General features: G+C 42.8%; 1 protein-coding gene across 1 annotated transcript in view; it reads left to right on the top strand.

The window, feature by feature from the left end:
• The first annotated feature begins 2,676 nt into the window (after positions 1-2,676).
• Positions 2,677-27,702, top strand: part of tecta (tectorin alpha) — a 45,680-nt gene continuing 20,654 nt past the window's right edge. Inside the window, exons 1-12 of the mRNA XM_050041023.1 lie at positions 2,677-2,729; positions 11,798-11,862; positions 12,607-12,746; positions 12,839-13,126; positions 15,790-15,927; positions 16,041-16,206; positions 16,298-16,710; positions 17,345-17,915; positions 18,007-18,617; positions 19,079-19,649; positions 22,368-22,996; positions 26,200-26,857. Coding sequence (XP_049896980.1) covers positions 2,677-2,729; positions 11,798-11,862; positions 12,607-12,746; positions 12,839-13,126; positions 15,790-15,927; positions 16,041-16,206; positions 16,298-16,710; positions 17,345-17,915; positions 18,007-18,617; positions 19,079-19,649; positions 22,368-22,996; positions 26,200-26,857 — 4,303 coding nt within the window. The remainder of the gene's footprint in view (positions 2,730-11,797; positions 11,863-12,606; positions 12,747-12,838; positions 13,127-15,789; positions 15,928-16,040; positions 16,207-16,297; positions 16,711-17,344; positions 17,916-18,006; positions 18,618-19,078; positions 19,650-22,367; positions 22,997-26,199; positions 26,858-27,702) is intronic.

Genomic DNA, 27,702 nt, shown 5'->3' with positions numbered 1-27,702 from the left:
TTTCACTGGTACATTTTTATGCCTCCGCACTGGCGAAGACTGCGATTGAAGACATAACGTTTTCGGGGTCGTCCATACGTACATCCCATTCTCGCGAACATATTTCAAGAATGCCTCGAGGAAATTTCTTCAAAGTTGGCACAAACTTTCCCTCTGACTCAAGGATGAACTGATTAGATTTTGGAAGTCAAAGGTCAAGGTTGTTGTGACCTCAACTGTCTCATTCTCATGAACACGATATCTCAATATTGCTTGGAAGGAATTTCTTCAAATTTGGCACAAACGCACACCTGGACTCAACAATGAACTGATTTTGGTGGTCAAAGATGTGACCCCAGCATCCATCTCATTCTCGTGAATGCAATATCTCAAGAACACCTTGAGGGAATTTTTTCAAAATTGACACAAACTTGGACTGAAGAATAAACTGATTAGAACTTGGTGGTCAAAGGTCAAGGTCGCTGTGACCTTACAAATATGTTTTTGGCCATACTCTAGTTATATAATAACCCTCAAGAACACCCTGAGGGATTTTTTTCAAATTGGTACAAATGTTCACTTGGACTCAAGGATGAACTAATTAGATTTTGGTGGTCAAAGGTCAAGGTCACTCTTACCTTACATCCGTCTCATTTCATGAACACAATATCTCAAGAAGGCCATGAGGGAATTTCCACAAATTTGGCACAAACGACCACTTGTACTCAAGAATGAATTGATTGGAATATTATGGTCAAAGGTCAAAGTTCAAGGTCATAGTGACCTTACAGAACATGTTTTTGACCATAAATCAAGAATTCTTATGCTAACTATGACACACATTTCACACAATTGTCTAATAAGATAAAATGATGAAGTGATGACATCATAATGTTCTGCATAAAATACAGTGTATATTGGCCTGCTTACATGTAAACTACTGTGTAGAGCATTTCAGAGTGTTGACTGAAAGACAAGGTATGGAGTGGGACATCGCTCATGTTACAGGCAGAATGTACACGTGCTCAGCATGTACAGCTCCGTTTCACAGGCTGAATGCTTGGCCGTGGAGAAGATGGGATTCTGCAGATCTCCTCTCGTTCTGGCAGGCGTCTTAGACGAGCTGCAAAGAGTCCATTCCATATGTGTCAGGCGGTGTTGCGTTTCTGGGGCATTCCCTCTATTTTCCCCCTCCTCCTCTTCCAGCAGCGTGGCTCTAATCCTGTGTGGGATATCTGTGCAACCCACCACCACCCACCCCTCAAAACACTGTCACCATCAAGGACCCTCCTCTTAGGGTTTGGGAGCTAAGGAAAGCATAAAGGTGTTCTTGATATTGCTCAAGTTAAGTCTGTCTTTCAGGAGTGTTAAGGAGCTTATCCAATTTGTATCTCAATATTAATGACTAAATTAATCCTGACTTTCTTTGGTGATTCATGATTACCAAAGGATGATTCCCAGTGACTTTGATGATTCGCTGACTTTTCCTCCAGTACCAACATAAAGTCGACTTTTTCTTTAAGGTCTTTTAGGTCATGCTATGTCCCAGACGATGGACGTTAGCGATCCCCTGACTACTTTTAAGCATTTACTTCAATTTCAATTTTATTTATAAAGCCCAATATCACATATCACAATTGCCTCACAGGGCTTTACAGCATACACCATCCCTCTGTCCTTAGGACCCTCGCAGCGGATAAGGGAAATCAAAAACAGCAGGTTGGCATTGTTTGATCAGGATGAAATGTCTTCACAACTACTGGATGGATTGTCATGAAATTTCAGACATTCACGTTTCCCACAGAATGAATGGTGGTGGTCAAAATACGTCTCCATACAGCTCTGGTCTACTGACAATAGGAAAGGAGTCAAACAACTATTTTTAGCAGGTTTTCCCATGTTTAAAAAACCCACATACATGAGCTAATTTTGGTGGTGAAGGGGTATACCTGGACAAGAGGGTTGAGCTGTGGATGAGTGAGGGGTGTGTCTTACTGAGAGAACCTGTGGACACGATCCACAGACAACCTGTCACTCAAAGCAACCATGCCCTAAATCATGTGTAACTTAATGCCTTTTAAACGGGTGAGTTATATAAAGATTCACCCCCTTTCAGTTGTCATGAACGTTGAAATCAGCTAGAAGGACCAAAATCTTTCTTGTACCAGGCTATAAACATGTTTTCACTGCAGTGTTCACAGCTCCACCTTTTAGTGCCAGATCTGTGTGCAAGGTACCGCAACAGAGAGGGGACCAAAAATGGGGACGGTACGGAACGTTTCCATTGGTACCATCCACAACTTTTCACTGTGGAAACAAATGAAAGTATACCGAACTGAACTAGACTGTACCGTACTGCTCAGTGGAAACGGGGCTAAAGAGCCGTTTGCATTTCTTAGTCTTGTTTTGCATGTGGGTTCTACATGGAAATTTCTCGATGATTTCAATGTAACTATTAGAGGGTATTGTTAAAGGATAACTTTGGTATTTTTCAACCTGGGCCCTATTTCCCCATGTGTATGTGTGCGTATGATTCATAGGTACAACTCGTTAAATAGGGCCCAGGTTGAAAAATACTGAAGTTATCCTTTAACAGATATGCTGCATTAAGATGTGGATAAGAAAGCTTTGCTGGAAAAGTCACAGCAGTTTCTGGGTAGAGCTGTGAACCTCTGTGTAATTTCACCAACAGTGAACATGGCCAAGGCCAAACTGTTGTCACTGAGCTTGGAGATGTTCACTAATGCAAGGTCAGACCGAGGTTGGAAGATGGATGCGGTTGCATTGTATAGATCGCACCTAGCACCTCGCTGCGTAAACAGGACCTAGCTGCATGGCTGGTATTCTGATCTGCCCTTGATCTGCCCCATTGCATTATGAAGTGGGATTGAGGGCAGGAGGGCTGAACAGGGTCTTTTGTGCTCCGAGGTGAAGGAGTCACTGGGGTAAGAAGGTTTGGGTTACTGGAAGGAGGTTCACCATTGTGAATGGAAAGGAAGGAAAGGAGGGCAGGGCAGAGCCAACCGCTGGGCATACGGGTTGAATTAGAGTGGCCCACTCCACGGATTAGGTGACTGCCGAACAGAGCTCAGCGGGTATCCAGTCCAGGACCTTCTTTGTGAAGGTCAGGCTTGATGGATTCTCCAGAACGTGTGATGCTGGATACTTTGACCCTGTTCCCACACGGTGCCCTCCTGCTGCACAGAAACCTTTGATGTCATTTCTGTCTTCTATCTCTTGCAAACAATTTTAAAGGTGGTATGAGCTGCACCACCCACTGGCATTTCAAGCCACACTGATACTCTCAGCCGCTCCCATTTCTAACCAGGATAGTGCTACTAACATCAGTACTGCAACTTTTTCTTATTCCACAGATACTTTAACTATTTGGTTATAACTGCTCCTGCTGTTGCCTCTTCTCCAGGGATCAAAGCCCTTGGGCCACCTCTATTTGGAGTTGAGTTCTTGAACTCTGCAGCATCCTTGACATCGGTCTGCGTCTTCACTGAGTGGAGTTTCTTGATGTTGAACTCTGTGTTAAGACATTTCATTGAAAAACTGAGAGCAAGAGCTCAGGCCCTTCCACTCAATGTTACTTCAAAGAGCTACTGCTCTTATCTCATGCTTTAGTCAATCTTTCAGTATCAAAGGTGATTTTTATTGCTCTTGTTAAGAGTTTAAATCATCCCATCCAACAACCAGACAAAAGTCAAAGACTCAGTGTCATTAAGGTGAAGAAGCTTTCACACTTCAGCAGTATTGCAGAAAGGATGGATGTAAGTGAATGATTCAAATAATTTACGTGTACAATGAGTCACTTGACCACATCCTAAGGCAAAGGTGTTTGGACCTGTTCAAAATGGCCACACAAAGTTTGGGTGTCTGCTGTCCTAGCCTAAAGTGTACGGGCCTTAAAACTGATAGAATGAGCCGAAAGACTTTGCTAAAACGCTTTGTTATCTTTAAGAGTCAGGTGACAATTGTCGGTAAGTTCGTCACTACAAGCAAAAACTGTCTACATTACTTATATGCATTGTTAACATATGAACATTAATTAGAGGAATACTTCAACCCCTCAATGACCGTGTGTATATCAGCTACTCACCCCATGCTTCTTTGAATTCCTGAGGAAAACTTTTTCTCTCGCATGCTGCTGTGGTGAACACAGAATCCAAAAACAAAGAAAAGTCTTGATGAATTAAAGTCAAAGGGGTCGGCATGTATCAACAGTAAAACTATATCAAAACATGCGTTTACAAACTCTCACATAACTCGTGCAGTATATTCCAAGTCTCATTTATCCAGACATATGTTCTGTAGGTTACTTCCACCACATGCATTTTCCGAAAACCTTAGTATTTAAAACTGAACTTAAGTGAAACTTATCAATGCTCTATTCAAAGCCAGACTCCATTGTCAAAAACAGCAATTTTACCTCGCTGAACATGGGAGATGCTGGTCTACTGCTGCCAAGATCAGTAGTTTGTTTTATTGTGTGACTTCAGTGAATCTGAACCATCTCTTTAAAAGAATTAATGGAGTCTGGCTTTGAGTAGAATATAGAAAAGTTTCACTTAGGTTTCCTTAACACCTAGACTTGTCTTGCTTTGGTCCGAATCAGGGACTCATTTTTTATAAAGTTGTATAATTGGCTAGAGTTGGTTCATGCTCTCACAGCAGCATTTACAAGCGGACCATTATAGGAGGAGGTGCACATTAATAATCCTCCAGGACTGTAACATGCTCATGCTTGTTTTAACCAAACTATGCTTAATGCGACTGCAGTTGATTCGGATCGAGGTCACAACATGTTCTCACCACAACTGAACCGCACCAGAGTTTGTTTGTAACTGGACCAAGACCACCTCTTCAAGAAGGTCTCAGGTCGAGTGTTTTGGTGTGCACCCGAGTGTGATTGCTGTGGTCACACCTGCCCAAACAAAGTGCACTTAGAGGGCAAACAAACTTGAGTTTGATTGAGCCGAACTTAACAGGGCAGGTGTGAAAGCACCCTTAGCCTCTGTATGAGACCCCAGCCTGTTCCTCCAAACTGAGAGCATGCCGACTGACATCTACTGTATGTAATGCACTGACTCATTATAAGTACTCCACTTCAAAAAATCCATACTATACCCTCAAGTTGACCACCCAAGTATGGAGAGGAAATGGGAGCGTTATCATTTCCTATCATGTTTTCTGTTCCTAATGAGTTGTTGTGGGTGTCAGTGAACAGGAACGAAAGGCAGTAAGTGCGAGAAAGCAGGTGTATCAGCCCATCTTCATCCTTCCCACTTCTCCGTGCACGACATTTCCCAAACCATGTACCCAACATCAAGAGGCTCCCCCGGCCCAGTAGGTCACCTGTGACTGTTGATTTTTTTGTCCCTTTTTGTGCGACACTCTCTTTCACAGGTTGCTTAAGAGTATGTGTCCATTTACACAACAAGACGTGGGAGGTATAAAGAAGCCTCCGCAGAGAGCCTCGGTGCTGCTTAATGGGAGCCCGGGGCCTGCCCTCAGTCCTGGAGCCTTTCACACATCTTGCTCCCTGCCTCTCCAATTACTTCCACTGTCCTCCTGCAACAAAGACCCAACTGACTGCCCTCTCCTTCCCAGACCCCTATCAGTGTGGATCCACCTGAGATTTCCCCTCCCTATCTCTCCAGCATCTATGGAGATGAAGTGTCTTGTATAACCCTGTAAATGAGGCTGTTCCTAATTAAAAAAAGGGGGTACACAGTATCCAAAGTGACTCATGTTAATTCTGTAACTCTACCTACCATGGAGCTTGAAAAGCAAGGTTTCAGACTGTGTGTGTGTTTCTGTTTTTTGTCCATAAATGCCCCAGAGTGAGACTGTACTTCTTTGGCGAGTTTGTGTGCTCGGGTGCCCTGAAGCTGCCCTAACTGCACCGACTGAACTCTGGCAAAGTCTTTACCATAATTGAGGCCTAATCCAAAGGCAGAGTGTCTGATTTATACCCGCAAAGGACTTGCCAAACAAACAATTAAATAGGGAAGAAAACTGACCGTCATTTTTTATAGAAATTACCACTAAATGGTTTTAAATGCTGCTGAGGCCTTGGTTATTCATTGTTCCACAAGATAAAGGCTGCAGTGTTTCCCCCAAATTTTCCACCAAAGACATATTTTATCATTTGGCACCTTGCAGGTGTAAATGACAGATCCTGCCCAAAAGGCCTGACATTCATCCTCTATGAGAGCCTCTCTTTGTGCAACAAATTCCTCTTCTCCTGCCTTTAAAACATGTCTGCAAGCACTTTTTCTCCTTGCTTTTTCCACTTCTACCTCCATCATTTCCACATCTCTGACCTCCCCTCTCCCCCTTCCTTACATATTGCTCCGTTTCCACTCCCTCTCTTCCTCAGATTCCTATGCCGTCCCTCCCCTCAACTTCCCTCTCCTCCCCACCTACCCCCTTCCCCAAACACTGATCTCAGATTAAGTTGAACAGTATCCCAGGTAAAGTTTGCACCTGCTTCTTCAGGCACAGCTACAACAGGTGCTTTTTAATCTCCACTTTTCTCCTGTAAGGACGTCATTATTTAAACACACAGACAGACTTTTTGGATTGTTGTTGCTTCTGCTGGTAACCCTGCGGAGCTGGAATTGGACAAGAAGTTCTCTTCTATTTGGAAATCCAGCCCCTCTACACATACTCTCCTCTTTTAATCTCTGTCACCTCCACTGCCTTGTTTTGACTACCTTCATCATCACCACCATCACTCTGTGGATGGTCCTGTGCTGGATGGGACACTGCTATAAGGAGGTTGCCAGGTCAGACTACTGAGGTGCTAGATGTCCATCCTCTGAAGGCAGGTGAGTGCATCATTTCCTCCCCTGCTCCTCAGTAGTTACTTTATTTATGACACAACTGTGAGGTAAATGAACTTGAACTTTCCTCATTAGGCTTTTTGATGCTTCAAACATGCACTTTTTTGCCCATATATCAGGTATTTGGGGTCATTTACGATCTGTTCAGGAAAAAGTATCTAGTATACAGGCTGCTGTTGGTGATGTCATCATCATTTCATGATCTAATACAACTGCTGATATCTAACACAGATGTTCCCAACCTTGTTTGCTTCATTTTAAGGCATCGCAAACCCCTTAAAACAAAACATAATCCACGTCCAACCCCTTATTACAGATTACGGTCAAAGTGTGGACATGAGCTATGACCAGCTCAACCACTTATTTAATTGTAAGGATTTTTAGAAACCCAAAGAGGTAAATGTATCACATATTTCACAAGAAAAAAAATCGAAACAATTAGTAAAGTAAGTAAGTTTTGTGTCACAGAAATTTTGTCAGTTTCCCCTTTAATCATCTTGTGACCCCTCAAATTTATCTCTGGACCCTGTTTTGGGTCCCAAACCCCAGGTTGGGAACCACTGGTTTACTATTGCAGGTACATTTCCACTAACCTTAAAATTAAGACTATAAAAGTAGACTATTAAAATGTATATCACTTCTTAACTTCACAACTCCAACTCATTTTCAAGCCTTATATGCAAAGAAAAGTAAATTAAGTGTACATAGGAAAGTGAATTAACTTTTGATAAAGCATGTGGCTTACCTGATACAGTAAGAGTAGTGTCTCTTTGAGTGTCACCCCAGAGATAAACACGTTGAAGTGTCTTGTTCATCTTTTAAGTCCCGGGGGCTTTATCTTAATTGCCATGCTAAAAGGTGCTGAGTTAATGCCAGTCAGATAAGATGGTGAGCTACAGGAGTCAAAAGAGCAATTGTGGTAATCTTTCTGTTGACAATGTTTGATGAGAGGCTGATGACATTAGAGCAGACCTCTCTCAGCGGTGCTCACTAAGCTTGGCACACCTGAACACAATTTAGCATCAAGCTGAATAGAATTCACACATTAGAGAGGTGATTAAGTCTCCAATTGACCTCACGTAGCTCTCAGATCAACAGTATTGTGTTCAGGACAGTTAACTGTGTAGGCTGCAGGTGTTTACACATAGATATCAAAGTTCAGTTTTCAAATTGAATAAAGAAGTTTCCTGAATTTCATTGGTCAGTGTTTAAAGCAAAGATGGCTGGTCCAGACATCTGCGTGGCCAGGATTTGGTGTTTACTAAGGGTGGGGAATCACCAGAAGATGATACTTAAGTCACGATACAATATCATTTGATTTTAATATGTTGCAATATGACGAGTATTGTGATAAAATTTATTGCGGTGTATTACCTTTTTTCAACTTTAAATTAGTCAACATATGTGTTATCTAATAAGATAAAGTTTTCAGTCTGTTCATATCACTTCAGCCATTTTTTTTAAGCAAAATGTATCTAGAGGAATGAAAAAGCAATTGATTATATTATGCGAGGAGGCTACCTAAAGTTTAGTTTGTATTTCCAATGTTATAAATTTAAATAATTTTAAAAAACGATACTTGGCACTGTGTGACAATACGATATTGCCACACAAAACTATCACGATACTATGCTGTATTGATTTTTCCCCCCCCTCCCTAGTGATTACATTTAAACATTTAAACACTTAAACACAGCCAATATCAACTCAAAGGTCCACTTACTAACTTTTTCCAAGGCTTTCAATGGCGTCATATAGCTTGAATTTAACAGATAACACCTGTTTTTGTCACTGTATGGATAATAAAAACAAAAAATTACATCATGCACCATCATGCTGGGTTCATATTCATTTAAAAATATATACTATAGATCCTCTTTCGTATATATTTTTTGAAATATATACTAGATCCTCTTTAGTATATATTTAAAAATATATACTAAAGAGGATCTATCATTCTCTTTCTTATTTTCTGTCATATATATCACGTTAAAATGTCAGATGTTTATATTAAACGTGGGCAATGTTTCATATAATGACGTAAACATATATAAAAGTAATCCATGTAAGCAGAAACCTCAGGCTTCAGACTGTTCTGAATACTGTTTCCAACATTTTTCTACTTTCACGACAAGCTGACATCAGCTCATGAAGGATTTCTTTATATGGTCATCTGCCCCAGGCACACTACTGCAAGTGTGACCATACACTGCTACATGTAGCTACATGCTAATGTCCGGAAAATATGTGATCATGTTGCTGATGTTGTCAATTGTGATGTCTGGTTGTGAACATTTTGGTTTAGAAGCTTTTATTGGGGATTTTTTAACAGTAGAAAGTACTGTTATACTGATGCCGAGATACAGAAGACCCAGAAACGCTGACCAATCAGAGCAGGCTGGGCTTTTTCGGCAGGGGGGCTTAAAGACAGACTGAACATATGGACATTAAACCATGTATACATTTTCCAGTTGAATCCCAAGATACAAGTTTAAACCTTGAAATGAGCATACTAATTCCTCTTTAATTATTCTTTATTGAAGTAAGGTGTTAGCCTGGAAATCCAGACCCAAATCTAGAAAGATTTAGGGTCTGGCCATGAGTAATGCAAATGGCCCAACTCGAGGGGCGGCACCAAGCATGCATTTGAAAATATCACTGCACACAATTGGATAACACTACGACCAATCAGAACAATACATGAGGTGACGTATACGCTTAGCTACCAGCGGAGCTAACTGGTAGATTAGACTCTTGCCGTATCCGGTCGGCAAAACAGTTAAAATGTCCTTCTTGCAAAGGAAAGACTCGAGCGCCGTCTTCAGTTCCTCTTTTAGGGAAAAAGCCAAGTCTAACTTGTTCATTGTAGCGGCCAAAGCCGTTTCAAACAACTGGTGTTCATCCGTAGCCATCTCGCAATGTTTACTGACTGATTCCGCACTTCGTCGTCGCAGCACTGTCGTCATCAGTTTAGCTCGCCTCTGGCCCGCCTATATCAGATACACCGATGTGATTGGTGCAGCTCAGTTTCATGGGCATAGGTAATGAGCATCATTACTGATTGCCAGAGTGACTCGCTGAGCAAATTCAAATTGTGCTCTCGCGAGAACTCTACAGAGACATAAACTGCCTGATAAAAACATTAATAACAGTAGCCAGCAGCAATTGATTCAATTTTGACCCAGATGCTAAAGTTTATCTACCAAAAGGAATTATATCTAACGTTTAAAACACTACAAAGACATCATTGCTAACAATGACTTTCCAGTAATACTTTGCTGAGATAACGCTGACTAGCTGGTAGTTATCAGGCTGCCTAGTGGATCCTCGTTATATTTCCAAAATGTCTTAAATTTTTTAGTAGACATTATTTTGATTAATTGACTATGTATGAACCTAGAAGGCCCAGTGTGTAGGATTTAGGGGGATATATTGGCAGAAATGGAATATAATATAATAAGTATGTTTTCTTTAGTGGATTATCACCTGAAAATAAATATCATTGTGTTTTTATTACCTTGGAATGAGTCGTTTATATCTTCACAGGGAGTGGGTCCTCTTCTACGGTAATCACCACATTGCACCACCATGTTTCTACAGTAGCCCAGAATGGACAAACTAAACACTGGCTGTAGGGTCATTCTCACATCTTTGCTTCTTCGTATTGGCCACTGTGGTTAGAAGCCACTCCATTTTTCTTAACATGAAGTTGCTTTATTGAGTGTTTTTACCAGTTTATATCTTCAGGTCTGTTTGGTTACTGCAGATAATTTGGCTCCTGGTAAAAACTCCCTGAACGTCTGGATCTTAAGTAATCAAAGAAAATAGTTGAGCACACATTAGCAGGTGCTGGGCTAGCAGCCTGTCTGACACGCCAAACCACATTGCATTGGAAAACCCCGATTTGTAATGTAAACCTGCTTTATTCAGTGTTTTTACCGATTAGAATCACCTGGTTCGTTTGTTTTGGAGAGGAAGAGACCTCTGTGAATAATTCGGCTCCTGGTAAAAAACTTTATGAACAATAAACACTATAGGAATTAAGCGGGAGACGTTTCGATACTGGTGAGGACTTCACATGTGACAGTTTCACAGTTTGAAAATATCACAATAACAGAGGAAAATGCAGATATAGATTAAATGTTTAACAAGATCTATGATATTCAGAAGAGAGCAGTTTTAACTTGTGGGTAAAGTTGGCAGCGATGTTTAGACTCATTAATGTTAATTCACCAAATGTACAGACAGCACCTTTAAAGTTTCATTCTTTCATTAAACAATTAAGCTTAAATGCTATATGGTGATTGGAAGATCTGCCAACTTGGCTGTACACTCTACTTTGCCAGTGGGAAACTTGCCAAGCCAGGCACTGAACAGCCCCAAAGGGCCACTGCAAGGACCTCGGCAATTCAAACCTACTCACTTAAACCCATTAGTGCCCCAGTGTTTACGCTGCTCTCCCTCTAGCCAACAAGGCATGGATGGATCCCAAACAGAAGTGGTAATGAGGTCCTAAGCAGCCTCGCGGCTTCAGACACAGAGACACTGGAGCAGAGTGGGCCAGTTCGGTCAGCTGCAGGGAACCGAGGCACAGAGAGGCCCGTAGTCCACTGTTGCTGGCTCACATGGGACTGTAAGGCAAATGTGATCCTGACACATTGTTCTGGCATGCATAATAGGGCCTTTTCAGGGCCCCTCAGGGGAGACCTGGGAGCCTGATCTTAAAGAAGTAACGTGACGTTGGCTTGATGGTTCTCCCTCCTCTCCACTTTTGTCTAACGGCCTTGTTTATAAGAAGTTGTCCTATGACTCATGTCCACCTGCATTTCCATTAGCTGGACAATGCAGGACAGATAATGTAGCAGCTGCTCAAACGGGGTTGCTCAGGAAATGGTAACATAATGAGCAAATCAATCACACTGTCGTAATGATCTCTCATCTCATTCTGTCTCTCTGTTTTTTAGAATGGTCAGGCCAGGCTGTCCAGTCATTCTGCTCCACCTCTTCAGCATCTTGGTACAGACGGGAGGTATAAGGCATCCACATCAATTCATTTAACCTTTAGGGTGGAGATAAGTACATTTAACAAAGTTCCCACAGTCATGGAAAACCAGGGTGTTTCATATTTTTGGGACATAGTATTTAAAAGAAGCATCCCCGAAGGTTTTTGTAGTGACATTAGGAATAGCTAGAGGTGCAGCTGTGGAGGAACTCAGGGTTCGTGGAGGGACATAAGGTGATAGGGAGTCTATGATATTAGAGGGGCATCGCCATTAGGAGCCTTAAAAACCAACAGATGGACTTTGAAATCGATTCTAAAAGATACTGGGAGCCAGTGTACGTTACGTAAAACTGGAGTTATGTGGTCTCTCTTTTTAGTTTTTGTTAAGACCCTGGCAGCAGCAGTGTTCAGAATGGTTTGTAGTTTTGCAATGGCAGTTTTAGGTAGGTCAGTGTATAGAACGTTACAATAATCAAGACGACTGGAAACAAAAGCATGAACAAGCCTCTCAGAGGTCGTACCTTAGCTATATTGTGTAAATGACAAAATAGTTTTGGTCATTGCATCAAAATGAGCTTTAAATTTGAGATCAGAATCTGCAGTTACACCAAGAAAGTGACACAAATACCATAACCAGACAGCAGACACAGTAAAATTCATAAAATGTTATTATAGGTTCTTGAAAAGTCATGAAAAAGTTTTGAAATGTTGTCCATGAAAATGTGTGGGAACCCTGATTTAATGAGCTCTTATGCATTACTCTCCTTTTAGCTAGTTCTCAGGATATCCTGTATCCATATGGACCCGGCCATAGAGATCTAGAGACCCCAAAGATGGATGATGGGAGTTCTGCTGAAATCACTTTGCTTATTCCATTCATTTTCTTTAACATCCCATACCGTTCCATCTATGTAAGCCTTGATCAAAACTCTCAAACTCTTGTAACAAACCATTGACAAATCCATCTGATGCTGAAGTACAACCCTGCCTGTTCTGTCCACAGGTCAACAACAATGGCGTGATCTCCTTCAACGTGCAGGTTAGCCAGTTCACACCGGAGGCTTTTCCCCTGAGTGACAGCAGATCGTTCATTGCTCCGCTCTGGGCAGATGTGCACAATGGCATCCGCGGAGATGTGTACTACCGAGAGACCACAGAACCAGAAATACTGGAGAGGGCAACACAAGATGTCCGGAAGTACTTTAAAAACATGCCCACCTTCACGGCTACCTGGGTCTTTATTGCAACATGGCATCAAGTCACCTTCTACGGAGGAAGCCAGACAACACCGGTATAGTCCAAACGCTGCATGAAATATTTTGGTTACACATTTCAATATACTGTTTAGCCTGTATTAACAACTGCTAGGTCATCAAAAAAGCAAATCTTGTGCTGCAGGGAGGACATTTATTCGTAGGCCAACACGGAAGTTAGCAATTTCCTTGTTACCGCAACAAAAAGCCAGTGAGATCTTCCCATTAGATTTTGGATTATTGCAGAAAATAAGCTCTGTGGCTCTGTTTATAATACTTCAATAACAGGTAAAAGTATGGAATAAAAGATAAAGTCCGCACACCAGAAGCTGCTCCTTGAACAATTTATTCATGTGTTACGTTTCGGGCCCCTGCCCTTCATCAGACATGAAGTGAATGTGAATACACCTCCATATATACACACAAAACCCCTTAGGGTCACCTGACACAATCAGGTGATAAACCACAGGTGTGAGAACAATAATAATAATTATCAAACAGAAAAGAAAAATATATATTTCTGACTGATGAGAAACAATCTTTAAATGCAGTACAATGCAACAATGCTAGAATCATCCACGGAATGGCAAGTCTTTTAACATCAAGGGTGTTATTTCCTGCAATACCAAAAATGTTATTTATTTGCTTAAGTGTCCGTGCGGCCTGGCATATGTTGGTAAAACCACCAGACCACTAAAAACTAGAACATAGATCTAACATTAGAAACCACGACACCAGAAGTCCAGTGGCAGTGCACTTCACACAAGCCTCGCATAATGTCTCCTCTCTCAGATACATAGGTATAGAACTAGTTAAACAGCCCTCACGTGGTGGTGACATTAACTCTCTCGTACTTAAAAGAGAAGCTTTTTGGATATATACCCTGGACACTTTGGCTCCCAAAGGGCTTAATGTTGATTTTGACTTGAGGCCTTTTTTATGATGTGTGTGGTCCGTGCGCTTCATTTCTATGGGTCTAGGAACTTGTCATTTGTGTTTACATTGTTCCCTCAGTAGCTGGTATGATGTTGGATTTGATTGTTTTCTGCTACTACTGTGTGAGCCATGTTTCTCATATTGTCTGCACTTGCCATATCGCTGTGGTTTGATATTTATTAGAGACGCCTCTACAGAACATTTTTTTCCCTTTTAATATCGCATAAATTTATGATGGTCTTCACCTGATGTTTCTCTTTATGTGATATTTAAAGTGTGTGGGATTTGTTTATATTTATATTTGCACTGCAGGCCTTATACCTGCGCAAATTCTTAAAGATTTTCTTAAAGATTTTCTTATAGAATCTTTGTAAAGTGGTATTCTAGCATTGTTGCATTGTACTGCATTTAAAGATTGTTTCTCATCAATCAGAAATACATATTTTTCTTTTCTGTTTGATGATTATTATTATTGTTCTCACACCTGTGGTTTATCACCTGATTGTGTCAGGTGACCCTAAGGGGTTGTGTGTGTATATATGGAGGTGTATTCACATTCACTTCATGTCTGATGAAGGGCAGGGGCCCGAAACGTAACACATGAATAAATTGTTCAAGGAGCAGCTTCTGGTGTGCGGACTTTATCTTTTATTCCATTCTGTTTATAATACTTAAATGTTTATTTCAGCAAGATATTCTTCACATATGAGCACCACTTTTCAGATTTTTGAAGCATAAATTCAGTCGCCAGAAGCAAAAAGCTAGCATTAGGCTTTAAACGAACTATACCACGGTTGCATGCCTTCAGTGTCGCCAACACAACAAGGCTGGAATGACGTCCTGCAGCCTTTTTTAGCCACTTGTTAGCAACTGTCTTTTTTTAAGACTTCAAAATTCACAAGTGGGGTATTTACTGATGTATTTTATCTCATAGAATAAAACGTGAAAGTCTTGTGTTAACCACATTATTTAAGGCATCCAACCAAAAAACCCATTGACTTTGAGACAAGGGAACCGGCAGTGCTAAAATGCTAACTCATTTCCGAGCTTCAGCCTTATAAAACAGTGCGTAGGATCCATACCAAAAATTGTACGTACAGACAAAAGTTGAAAATGGTGTGCGCTCAGTTCTACAGTCAGGCTTCCACCTCACCATTTGCATCGCCAATTTCCTGTCTCCAAAATGTTCATAATCATGGATCAAAGTTTCTCCTATCAAGCCTGATTTAATAGATCACAACTTTTGCCTCCTTTAGGCCTCGTTTTGTGCGTGCACAATGTTTATAAATGTAACTGCAGATAGCTCACCACAGAGTGTCAAAGCGGCCTGTTGAAACTGCAGAAGGCTGCCAAAGCTGTACCACTGTGTTACTGCCCAAGTCACCAGCCAATAGAGACTGCCAGATGCTCTCTGACAGGGAGAGCTTGCCTACAGTTTTAATCCTGCTGTGACAGCCTTGTCATGAGGTGCCAACAGAGATATTGAAATGGAAACTACAGGGAATTTTTAAGTTTTGAAAGGAACCAATCCCCTTTAAGACCCTCTACATTGCTGCCCAACCATTCCTGACTCCACTCACACCTCTCTCCACAGAACTACCAGCTATAGCTAATAGAGCTGCAGCTGTGGCTCTGAGTCCTTCACAAGTGGGACATTTTTTGAATGTTGAAGTGATTCTTCTCCATTATGGTACTCTTGTTTTTTGCATGTTATGTCTGTTTTTCTCTTTGTAAAACTATTTTCATCCTCTTGTTTGATTAAAAGGTGAACACATTCCAAACTGTACTCATCTCAGATGGCGTGGGGTTCTTCAGTATGTTCAACTACGGAGAAATCACATGGAGCACAGGAACAGCCAGCGGTGGAGATCCTTTAACAGGACTGGGTGGCACGACAGCTCAGGTATTCTCACAAAGTCCCCAAGATCATTTTATACATTTGATCATCCTTTTATATTAAAGACATTGTATGATAAACATTTCACCTTACGTCCCTCACACCTTTCCCCTTTTCAGTCAGGTTTTAATGGCGGAGACATTGGTCACTTCTTCAATCTGCCAGGATCACGCTCAAATGATGTGGTGAACATTGAACAGACAACCAATGTTAATATCCCTGGGCGATGGTTCTTCCGCGTTGACACTGAACTGATCGATCCTGCCAATGGCTGCAGCTACAATGGCAAGTTTAAGTTCCAGTTATGCCCATGTGGATTTGTCTCATGCAGAACTGTATGTAAATATTTCTTCTGTCCTTCCTACATCCTCTCCAGGGCGATTTTACAGACGAGGGGAAATCTTCTGGCTCTCTGACCAGTGTTCACAGCGATGCCGCTGCCTTGACATTGACAACGAGGTGCATTGCCAGGAGGCTCCATGCGGGCAGTTGGAGACCTGCGAGCAGCAGGAGGGGGCCTTTTACTGCCAGCCGACCCGCACCAGCACCTGTGTGGTATTTGGCGACCCTCATTACCACACCTTCGATGGCTTCCTCTATCACTTCCAGGGAACCTGCTCCTACCTGCTGGCTCGGCCCTGCTGGGAGGTGGCTGGGCTGCCCTTCTTCACTGTGGAGGCCAAAAATGAGAACCGTGGGGTCACCTCGGTTTCTTGGCTCAGAGACGTGACAGTGGATGTGTACGGACACCGAGTCACGTTACCCAAAGGCAGTTTTGGAACAGTCCAGGTGAGAATCTGTGGATTCCTTTTATGTGAGGAATTGCCATAATATTTTTCTTGTGTTTGCCTCTTGGTTTGGCCGATGTGAATTTTGGATTTGGGTTATGTGGCTGCATTTAAACTTCGCTGTGAAGATCTTCTTTGACTACCTTGAAGGGTGATTTTGACAGTAAACAGATCTATAATTACCTTTTGGATGCATCTACCTGTTTTTCATGATATCAAAATACAAGTTGGATGCAACCTGTTCTCATTCCTGGGTCATGAAACACAGACACTTCGTCCCCACCCCCAGGTGTCTCATAGTGACGTACAGGGCGCAAATTTGCAAATCTTGTTTTGTTTGACCCATCCACCTCCTGTCCCTCCTGCCCTACACATTGCTTCCTCTTGCTCTTTATACTATATCATTTGCTCTCAGCATCAAGTTTGCTGCAGGTGGGTTTACATTTGAGTTAGTTGAAGCCTGGTGCGTCTCATAAAGATGCTAACAGGTGCCTTTGGCATCATTATCACACACAGAGGGGGATGAAGAGGGCTGCATGCTGACGATCCAGGATGCCAGCATATATTAACAATGGACAAGTTTTCTACCTTCATCCTTTGTTCCTTTTCTGATTTTCCCTCTGTTCTTTCTCTAGGTGGATGGCTTGGTGAAGACTCTACCGGTCCAACTCCAACTTGGTGCTGTTAGGGTTTACCAGTCTGGGGTTGCCATTGCTTTAGAAACAGACTTTGGACTCTTAGTTACCTATGACGGTCAACACTATGCATCTATCTCCCTGCCCAGCTCGTACTTCAACAACACTTGTGGCCTTTGTGGCAACTACAATGACGACCCTGCTGATGATCCCGTGCTTCCTGACGGCTCTCTAGCAGATAGCGTGGTGGAGTTAGGAGGCAGCTGGCGAGCAGAGGACCCAGACTGGAGGTGTACAGATGGCTGCGCCCAGAACTGCAGCGTGTGTGACCCTCTTACAGAAGCCTTCTACTTTCGCTCAGACTACTGTGGGCTCATCAACAAAACCGATGGACCTTTTAGGGACTGCAGAGCCGTAGTGGACCCTACAGCCTTTGTGTATAGCTGTGTATATGACATGTGCAGCAACAGGGATAATATCACCACACTCTGTCAGGCCATCCAGGCCTATGCTCTGGCGTGCCAGGCCCTTGGTGTCACGATACGACCCTGGAGATCTCGCACCTTCTGTGGTGAGTTTCAGTTTGAATTAGCTTACACAGATTCTTCATCTTACATGTACTAGTGTCATCTGACATCATTATTTCTCTTACTGGTTCTCAGCTTTGTCGTGTCCGGAGTTCAGCCATTACCAAGTGTGCACAAGTGCCTGCCCAGCCTCTTGCTCCGACCTCACTGCTCCCCTGTACTGTGCTCACCCTTGTACTGAGGGCTGTCAGTGTGACCAAGGCTACGTTCTCAGCGGCAGTCGTTGTGTACAGCGTGAAGACTGTGGCTGTGAGCATAACGGCCTCTATTACCCCCTTAATCAAACTTTCTGGGCAGGTCCCAGTGGTGAGGAAGGTGAATGTGCCCTCCGCTGCACCTGTGGGCCTGCTGGGGAAGTCTCCTGCTTCAACGAGTCCTGCAAAGAGGGCGAGGTGTGCGTGGCGGAGGTGGGCTTGCTGGGTTGCTACCCTCGGAGGGAGGGAGTGTGCTCAATCACTCAGAACTCAGTGACGTCTTCCTTTGATGGCACCTTCCTGCTGTTCCCAGACGACAGCTCCTACTACCTGTTGAAGCTGTGTGGCGCAGTGCCGGCTAATGGCTCCATGGTGGAGGTGAAGATTGGCAGGCGGCTGATGAACAAAGGCCCCACTTGGAAAAGACCTGTGATCGTTACAGTGGCTAACCTGGAAGCTCAGATGGGAGGGACAGATTTTGATATAGTAAAGGTTAGTATTTTCTCTGCAGAGCAAAAACCTTTTTGTTATCTATACTTAACAAAAATTTAAATGCAACACTTTTTGTTTTTGCTCCCATTTTTTAAAGGTTTAAATTAAAGATCCAAGACTTCTTTTTTATACACACAAAAGACTTGCACAACGTGATTTTTATTGAGACCACCCCAAAGCACATCTATATCGTAATGATCCTGTTTAATCAGCATCTTGATATACCACACCTGCCAGGTTGATGGATTATCTTGGAAAAGGAGAAGTGCTCACTAACATGGACTTTAACTAAGACCAAAATTTGAGAGAAATATATCTATTGAGTCAATGAAGAAAGTCTTAGATCTTTAACTTAAACCTGTAAAAATGGGAGCAAAAACAAAAGTGTTGCATTTAAATCTTTGTGCAGGGTATTTTCAGCGGTTGCATACCTATGGCTTTGACACCTTTTTGTGTTCCAGGTGAATGGTGAACCAGTGGCTCTCCCATATGTCCATCCAATGGAGACAATGATGATCTACAGAGCACCAGGCAATGCTACAGTGGTGGAGTCCCGTGGTCTGCTTCGTGTCCAGTACACTCGCCAGGGGCTCCTCAACATCTCCCTCTCCACCCTCTATTACAATGTTACTTGCGGCCTATGTGGTGTCTTCAACAGCAATGCCACCGATGACCTTCGCCTTCCAAATGGACGCCTGGCGGAGTCTACTGAACAGTTCACAGAGGGCTGGCGGTCCATTGCTGATGACCTCACCTGTAACGGTGACTGCGATGACCTGTATCGAATGTGCACAGACTTGCGTCTCTACCAGAGTCCTTGGATGTGTGGCAACATCAATGACCCGGGGAATAGTTCATTTCTGGCATGTCATGCAGTGGTCAACCCTTCGCCGTTCTTCAGGAACTGCTTGTATAACATGTGTGTGAGGGAAGGGAATCGTTCAGCCCTGTGTTCCTCGCTGCAGGCGTATGCCACCGCTTGTCAGGATGCTCAAGTCGGCCTCGCTTCCTGGAGGAGTGCCACCAACTGCCGTGAGTTGATATATCTTTTCTTTAAAGAAATACACTGGTATTCTGGTTGTCTGGCATCAAGCAGCGTTGCCACATCGTCTCTTTCCAGAAATCATGACCTGGTTACTCAAGATAAATCACAGACCTTCTTGTGAGCACCTCATGTAGGAACTATATTCTTTCTACCGAATTATACCCCCCAACAGTATCACCGCTCAGAATGAAGCGTGCATCTACTTATGGACGAGAGGCTCATGGTTGTGACAGCGCAAGATTAAAAACAGTAATGGCGTCCTCCTCAGCTGAGCTTTAACATTAGCTGGCTAAGGTGGGGTAGCAGTAGCCTCTCATCCATGTGTAGATCCACATTTCCTTCCACATGGTGATTCGTTTGGTGGGTGGAGTTTGGTAAAAAAAAAAAAAAAAAGTTCCCACATGAAACTGCTCACAACAAGGTCTGTGGACTATACTTAGTAACCAGCTCATGATTTCTGGAAATAGACATTGCTGTTGAGTTTTTGAAATGTATTTTTTGGTGTGTTGAGCACCACAAGCTGAGTGCATCTCGTTCCATTGTAATTGATAGAAGGCAGACATCTCTACAGCGGATATCTCCAACACTTGGCAACTCACACCAAAATAATCTAAACTGATAAACAGACTCACAGGTGAGAGGAAAAATATGTATGAACTGTCCCTTTAACCTGAATCCTCCTTGCTCCCATCAGAGCACTCTTGTTCCTTTATTGCTCCCAGATAAATCAGATTAAGAGACCTGTTTCACAGCAGTCATTTGTCAAAGCAGGAAACGCCCAGGTGGAACTAATAATGATGATGAGTCTGTTCCAGCAATTATTGAAATGCAATTTAGCAGTTAATTAAGTTATTAGTCATACTTGTCTCTGACATGTGAAAGGAAAAAGGTCTGTCTGTATTCCTCTTTAGTTCCACTCCACAGCTGCTCTGTAGTGTCTCACTAATTTATACCTCTTCCTTAAACGTAGACGCCACCACAAACTTGTTTTATCACTCACGCCTTGTCGGCTAAGGGCTTGTTCTTACAAGGACCCCAAATGATTTACAACATTTACTCAGATTCCAACAACAATCCAGTTTCAAAATGTCCATTGAAACATCTCAACCCACCGCTTCAGCAGAATCCACCTCCCAGCTGACTGTTCATGTGCTCCATATTCTCCCAAAAATCGTACTTATGCCAAAATATGGTTTGATTTACTGCTTCCATTTGTTGCTAGCTCAGTTAGCTTTGAAATGTGTCCTTCGCAACCAACATGAGAAAACGTCAAGTCTGACACAGCTAGTTGTGCTTTGTATTAAGTCATATTTTTGACAAAAAAAAAGCCCCAGGGTTGTATGCCTCTGCGCACAAGTCAAGTTACACTTACAGTTTACGCCCATGTCTGTGAAAGCATGAATGCTTCACACACATCTTCCCCCGGCAGCACAGAAGATCTGTACAATCAGGACAGTTTCAAGGTGGACACCCAAGATTAGTGTCACCAATTCAGTATCTGGCCAAATGTCTCCCCTTCTGTTCCTGAGATATGACGTTGAGTGATGGCCAGAAAAGTGTTTTATGCAAAATTTAAAAATTTAATCAGAGTGATAGTAAATAAGCAGATAAACCGCACACAAGAGGGCTGAATTGCTTCTTCTTTTGATATTAATCTTTTAATTTAGTCTTCAGTTGAAATGTTTCAAATGAAGACTAAATTAAAAGAAGAAGCAATTCAGCTTTCTTCTATGCAGCGTATCTGCTTATTACTATCAGTCTGATGTTTCCTGCCATCACCTGCACCAAGTTGACAGTGTTGTGCACGGGGCATGTGCTTTTGAATGAGTTCATAAAGTTGAATCACTTAATCATTTTATCCTATTAGACATTTGTGTGAGATTCTGTAAAATAATAAGTAATCAGTGTAAGAATTCTTGAGCTACAGCCAAATATATTTTTTGTGAGGTCACAGTGACCTTGACCCTTGACCTTTTACGACGAAATTCTAATCAGTTTATAATCAGTCCATGTGGATGTTTGTGTCAAATTTGAAGAGATTCACCCACTCTTCTTGAGATATTATATTCACAAGAATTAGATGGATGCAAGGTCACAGTGACCTTTACCTTTGACCACAAAAATCGAATCAGTTTAGACTTCAGTACAAGTGAACATTTGTGCCAAATTTGGACAGTTTTAAAAGTTTTAAGAAATTCCCTCAAACTTTCAAAGTTTTAAGAATTTCACTGTAATCTCTAAAGTGGCTCCATTGTAAGTTGTTAGTTACATCCAGGTCCAATGTTTGAAATATCTTAGTGACAAGGAAGTCACAAAATTGATATTGCTTTCACAGGAATGGGACAGATGGACAACCTGAAAACATAATCTCTCCGACCATGGCTGTTGCTGGCACGGAGGCATAAAAACATACTGAGCATTTGGACAAACACTTGAGTGTTGGATTAAAGTGCAGGAGTGGTTTCAGAACACAGACATTTTTTATTTGCCACAAATTTGGTCACTAGTAGAATCCATTTTTACAGTGGTGAGTCCAAACTGTCTACAGCTGCTGCCAAAGGGCAGTGTTAAAGCTCCTCAGAGCCACCGCTCAGTCCCACAGTGAGTGACTCCAAACAATGGGTTTTGGAGTATAGTTGTAATATGGATTTTGCTGTTGTCTTTGCCGCTGTCTCACCTTCTCCTACCTTGTTCTTCTGTCTCAGCTCTTCCCTGTCCACCAAACAGTCATTTCGACGAGTGCACCACTGCCTGCCCTCTGACCTGTGCCAACTTAGATGAACCCGAAGAGCCGTGCCCTCTGCCGTGCCAGGAGGGGTGTCAGTGCGAGGACGGCTTTGCGCTCCGCGACGGCCTGTGTGTGGCACGCAGCGATTGCGGCTGCATGAGCCACGGGCGCCAGCTGGCCACTAATCAGACTTTCTGGACAGACTGGGAGTGCCAGGAGCGCTGCTACTGCAATGGCTCTGACAACAGTGTGTACTGTCAGCTCGCACCCTGTCACCCTGAGGAGTACTGCCAGGAGAATGACGGCCTGTACTTCTGCCAGCCACGCACTGAGGCCCTGTGTGTGGTAGCAGGTTATGGACATTTTCTGCCATTTGGTGGCGTCCCGTTTGAGCTGCAGAGCTCTTGTACGCTTAGGATGGCCACCACGAGCTGTGGGAGAGGGAACAGGGACCCGGCGACCATCACTGGAGCTTTTCCTCCTTTTAAACTGGCAGCTCGTAACGAGGAAAGGGACACAGGCCAGGCGATTTGGGTGAGGGGCTTCGTACTGGAGGTCTACGAGTATGAGATTGAGGTGTCTCGAAGCTACAAAAACACTGTGACGGTGAGTGCACAAAGAGTGAATGAAACAACAGACATGATTATTATTACCTGTGATCAGGATAACGTGACTTTCTTGTGTGAAACCTGAAGGTCATAGTTGTTGTATTTGTGAGGGCATGTTATTTCTAATCAAGCCGATTGAATAACCAGGCAGAGGGTGAATTCCTCTTTGATTGGCTTAAGGTGGATCTAATTTCAATGGGCATCTTTTATCAGGCTGGATTTGGCTCAGACAAAACCCCGACCCTGAGCGACATTTGGACTGGGTTCACAAACCGACTAAAAGATCTGAGGAGGAACAGAAATGACACACACGAACCAACGCTCACACTCACACATTTTCTCTCATACTCTCTGTTTCTGTCTTTTCTCTCTTATACAATTAGATTATATGAGTAACACATAAAAGCTCCTTTCAGCGTCTTCATGTTATTTATTACCTGGACTTCCCCACATAACAACGTGCAGGTCACATGGATTAGAAACTATGCCTAAAAATGCTTCTGTAGGAATGTGTTTGTTCGAGCTGATGCTGATCCCAGAATAACAGTTAGAGGGATACTTTGCTGAATTTCAACCAGCTCTGTATCACAGCAATATGATTAGTATGTGTAAATGACCTATGGTAAACTTCTCTCCATCTTGCCAGCGATTAGATCTCCCTGCTCATCTCCCAGCTCAAATTTGCTGGATGACACATTTCACATCATTTGGCATATTTTTGCTGGATCTAGAGCTGTTGCTCGAACTACAGATTGTACCTCCGCAGACGCCTCTCGCTCTCCCAAAGATTATGTCGTTGTTTTGCCTATTTCTCACCTAAAATGTTTTTAGAAATGTATTTTAGCGCACTGTTTAGCTATTATGAGGGTTTGTATACAGGAAGTGGGTGCCAGACTGTGTCCTGTATTGTGTAAACAGTGGCTGAAAAAAAATGAGATCAAATGGTGAAACTAAGCAGCGCTGATCAAATATGAATCCAGATTCTGATACTGCGTTGTCTATTTCTCACCTTGATTTTTTAGAAAGAGTCCTAAATCCCGGAGATGAGTTAGCATTTTACCCCTCACGGTTCCCTCGTCTGGAAGTCAGTGCGTTTTTTGAATGGGTTTTTGGTTCCATCCCTGAAATAAGGTCTGTGGTTAACACAAGCCTTAGAGACTTTCACGTTTTGTTCTACGACATACGTCAGTAAATACCCCACTTGTGAACTGTGAAACTTCTTTGGGCCTGTCCCAATACCCCCACCCCCCATCGTCAGGTTGCTTGTTAGCTAGCTAGCTAGCTCGCACTATCTGGCGTCTGTCATCTGTCCTGTTCTGCAAAATTGTCGGATTTTTCACATTAGGATAACATGCCAGCTAGTATAACTATACTGCCTTGTAATATTAGCTGGTTAGCAGAAGTTCCCTGTCGTATATCATTCATCAAACAAAGCATGATGAATACAGCAAACGCGATCGGTAGGATGAACTCAACCAGAGACTCCGTTGTAGATGCCGGTTGGAAATGTAGATGGCTCGCAGCTTCTTGTTTAAAATAGTTACGTATGCGTGAACGTAACCGACGCGGTGACGTAGTGAGTGGTGTCCCAATTCCTAGGGAAAGATTTCAACCCCTACGCCTCGTTGCTTCATGTCTAGGGCCAAGGGGTAGGGCCAAGGGCTGCGGGTAGTGGACAAGGGGGGTATTGGGATTGGGTCTTAGTGTCTTAAAAAAGGTGGTTGTGCTACAAGTGTTAAAATGAGACTACAGAATGTCACCATGCTGAGCATGGCTTTATGGTTTTGTCATAGTGGTCACATTAGGTCATGCAACCGTGGTGTAGTTTGTTTACAACCAAAAGTTAGCTTTTACTTCTGGCGATTGCATTTGGGCTTCAAAAATCATTATTTCCGTGTTGGCCGACAGAAAAACATCCCTGGGGCACTCTATACAAGATCATTTGTTGCCACCAAGCCACCATATTGTTTCCAGATAGTGCTGTCACATCTTGTCGTCCACCAGCTGCTGTGTTTATCATACCTGTGCAGCGCAGTGCATTCTGGTAGTTGTAGGTGCTCTACCTCTTGAGCTAAAGCAAATGCCACAGCCTTCGATTTTTTAACTGTTTTCACTGGTCATGTCGCACCAATTTCAAAAGTATCTGTGTTTCTACTGCATAGACAGCCCAGTTTCATGACCATAGGAGTGACATATTTTACATATTTTTTCTTAAAATTTGTCAAATATTTATAACACATAGCTTAAATTATAGATTCAGGTCTTCTTAACAAAGTAACACACAGTAATGCACATTAAAATGTTCTTTTTTCTTTTTTTTACTTAACTGAGGTCTTTTTTGGACAGTGGATTTTCCCATGTCCCCAGTGCAAAGTAATCAACCTCTACAAAATACTTAAAGTATTTTGAAGAACTTAAGTTATTTTCTATCATTTTCGACATTTACAGCGTGTACTGTGAAGTCATTTTAGTCTCTCGCCTCCCAAAAAAAGACTAGAATTCCATTGAAACCATTTTCAGGAAGTGACATATTTATTTGGGAGGGAACTGAAACGAGTAAAGTAGGGTGAGCATGGGGCGTCGGTGGCTTAGTGGTAGAGCAGGCACCCCATGTACGAGGCTGTTGCCACAGCAGCCCGGGTTCAACTCCAGCCTGTGGCCCCCTTGCTGCATGTCACTCCCTCTCTCTCTCCCCCTTCACACTTGTCTGTCCTATCAATTAAAGGCTTAAAAATGCCCCCCAAAAAAAATCTTAAAAAAAAAAAGTAGCATAAAGCTTACTAATGTTTTTTTTTTTTACATTCATCCATTCATTTTCTGTAACCACTTATTCTGTTGGGGGACACTGGACGAGAGGCAGGGTACAGCCTGGACAGGTCACCAGACTATCACAGGACTGACACATAGAGACAGACAACCATTCACACTCACATTCACACCTATGGACAATTTAGAGTCACCAATTAACCTGCATGTCTTTGGACTGTGGGAGGAAACCGGAGTAACCTTTTATTCAGTGGAATAAAGGAATATAAATAATAAAAAATTAATAGACTGATCATCAATATGTTTTCCTAAAAGTTAAACATGTCACTATTTTTATTTAGTGTAAAAAAAAACATGAAATATGTGTACCATTTTTTTCCCAAAGTAATGTTGCTGAACAGGAATGACCCTTTTATTAAATTTCTCTTCAACCAGGTGAATAAGGAGCGTCTGTACCTTCCTCTGAAGCTGGGCCCGGGGAAGGTCAACGTCTTCACCTGGGGCATGCAGCTCATTCTGGAGACAGATTTTGGCCTAAAGGTGGCCTTTGACTGGAACACCCTCCTCCTGTTGACTCTGCCCCGTGACCTCTACAACACCTCGTGCGGCCTCTGCCAGGGCATGCCCTTATCCCCTCCCACCCTCACCACCACAGACTGGGGCATGGCCTGGGCCGAGAGGGACACCTTCTGCCAGGTGGGCTGTGGAGACTCCTGCCCACGCTGCGGCCTGGGAGAGACAAGCGTGCTAAATGACGCCCCTCTCATGGTGGCCGATGCCAACATTAACATAGACACAGACAATGGAGCTAATGAAGTCAGCAATGGCATACGTTTCCACATCGGGGATGGACTGTATGTGTTTGTGGAGCCCGAGGCAGTGAGGCTGTGTGGGCTAATTGTGGATCGAGGAGGTGTGTTTGCACGTTGTCACAGCAAGGTGGCGCCAGCGTTCTTTTATCAAAGCTGCCTGCAGGACACCTGTTTGGACCAGGGAGCTCAGGATACAATCTGTAACTGGCTGCAGATCTATGCCGGCACCTGTCAGACCCAAGGGGTGCCTGTTACTGGCTGGAGGAGCGACACGCCGTGTGGTGAGTGCAAGTCTGGGCTCACCGTAATTTCACCATATGCATTGATGATGTGTGCAGTGGTACAAAGGTCTCCCCTTGTATTACAGAACGTATGTTATTACCTCTGGTGGTATCTACTCATGCAGACATTTTAGTTTCATTTGTCCAGGCTTTAAGATATGTCACTAAAATATCAACAGCAGCATGCCTCTCTAGGAAAATGTCCGTTACTGTAAAAAATCCACAGAGCACACTGTCAGCAGCATAAATAGGGACTATTTCTTTGGTAAAAAGAAGTTCCGGTAAAAACTGGACAGCAAAGTCTGTTGATTATTCACAGTAACAAGAACTTTGTTTCTGTCGAAGGCATGGATGGATTACTGAACCGGCCTACAAGTGTCAGTGGAGCCCCTCGGCCTTCACCTGCAAATTGTTACATTTCAAATTAACATGCACCAGTGAGGAAGACACTGAAAAATACTACAGGACACACGAAAACGCCACAAAGAGTTGCAAAGTAACAGTAAAGAGACAAAATAACAAAACAGGCAAAAACAACCACAAAGTGGCACAAAGCAACTACGAGAGACAGAAAACAACCACAAGGAGAAACAAAATGACTACAAAGTGACACAAAACAACCAAAAAATACCCAAATTACCCTAAAGAGACACAAAATTATCTCGGTAGGACACAAAATTACCTTAAAGAAACTCAAACGGCTACAAAAAAACACAAAACAACTACAAGAAGAATCAAAATCACTAAAAAGCGACAGAAAACAACAAAAAAGACCTGAAATTACCCTTAAGAGACAAAAATATCTTTATAGGACACAAAATTACCATTAAGAAACTCAAACGGCT

This window comes from Epinephelus moara, chromosome 3 (assembly GCF_006386435.1).
Source record: "Epinephelus moara isolate mb chromosome 3, YSFRI_EMoa_1.0, whole genome shotgun sequence".
Taxonomy (NCBI): domain Eukaryota; kingdom Metazoa; phylum Chordata; class Actinopteri; order Perciformes; family Serranidae; genus Epinephelus; species Epinephelus moara.
This window is presented reverse-complemented; position numbering and strand designations above follow the sequence as displayed.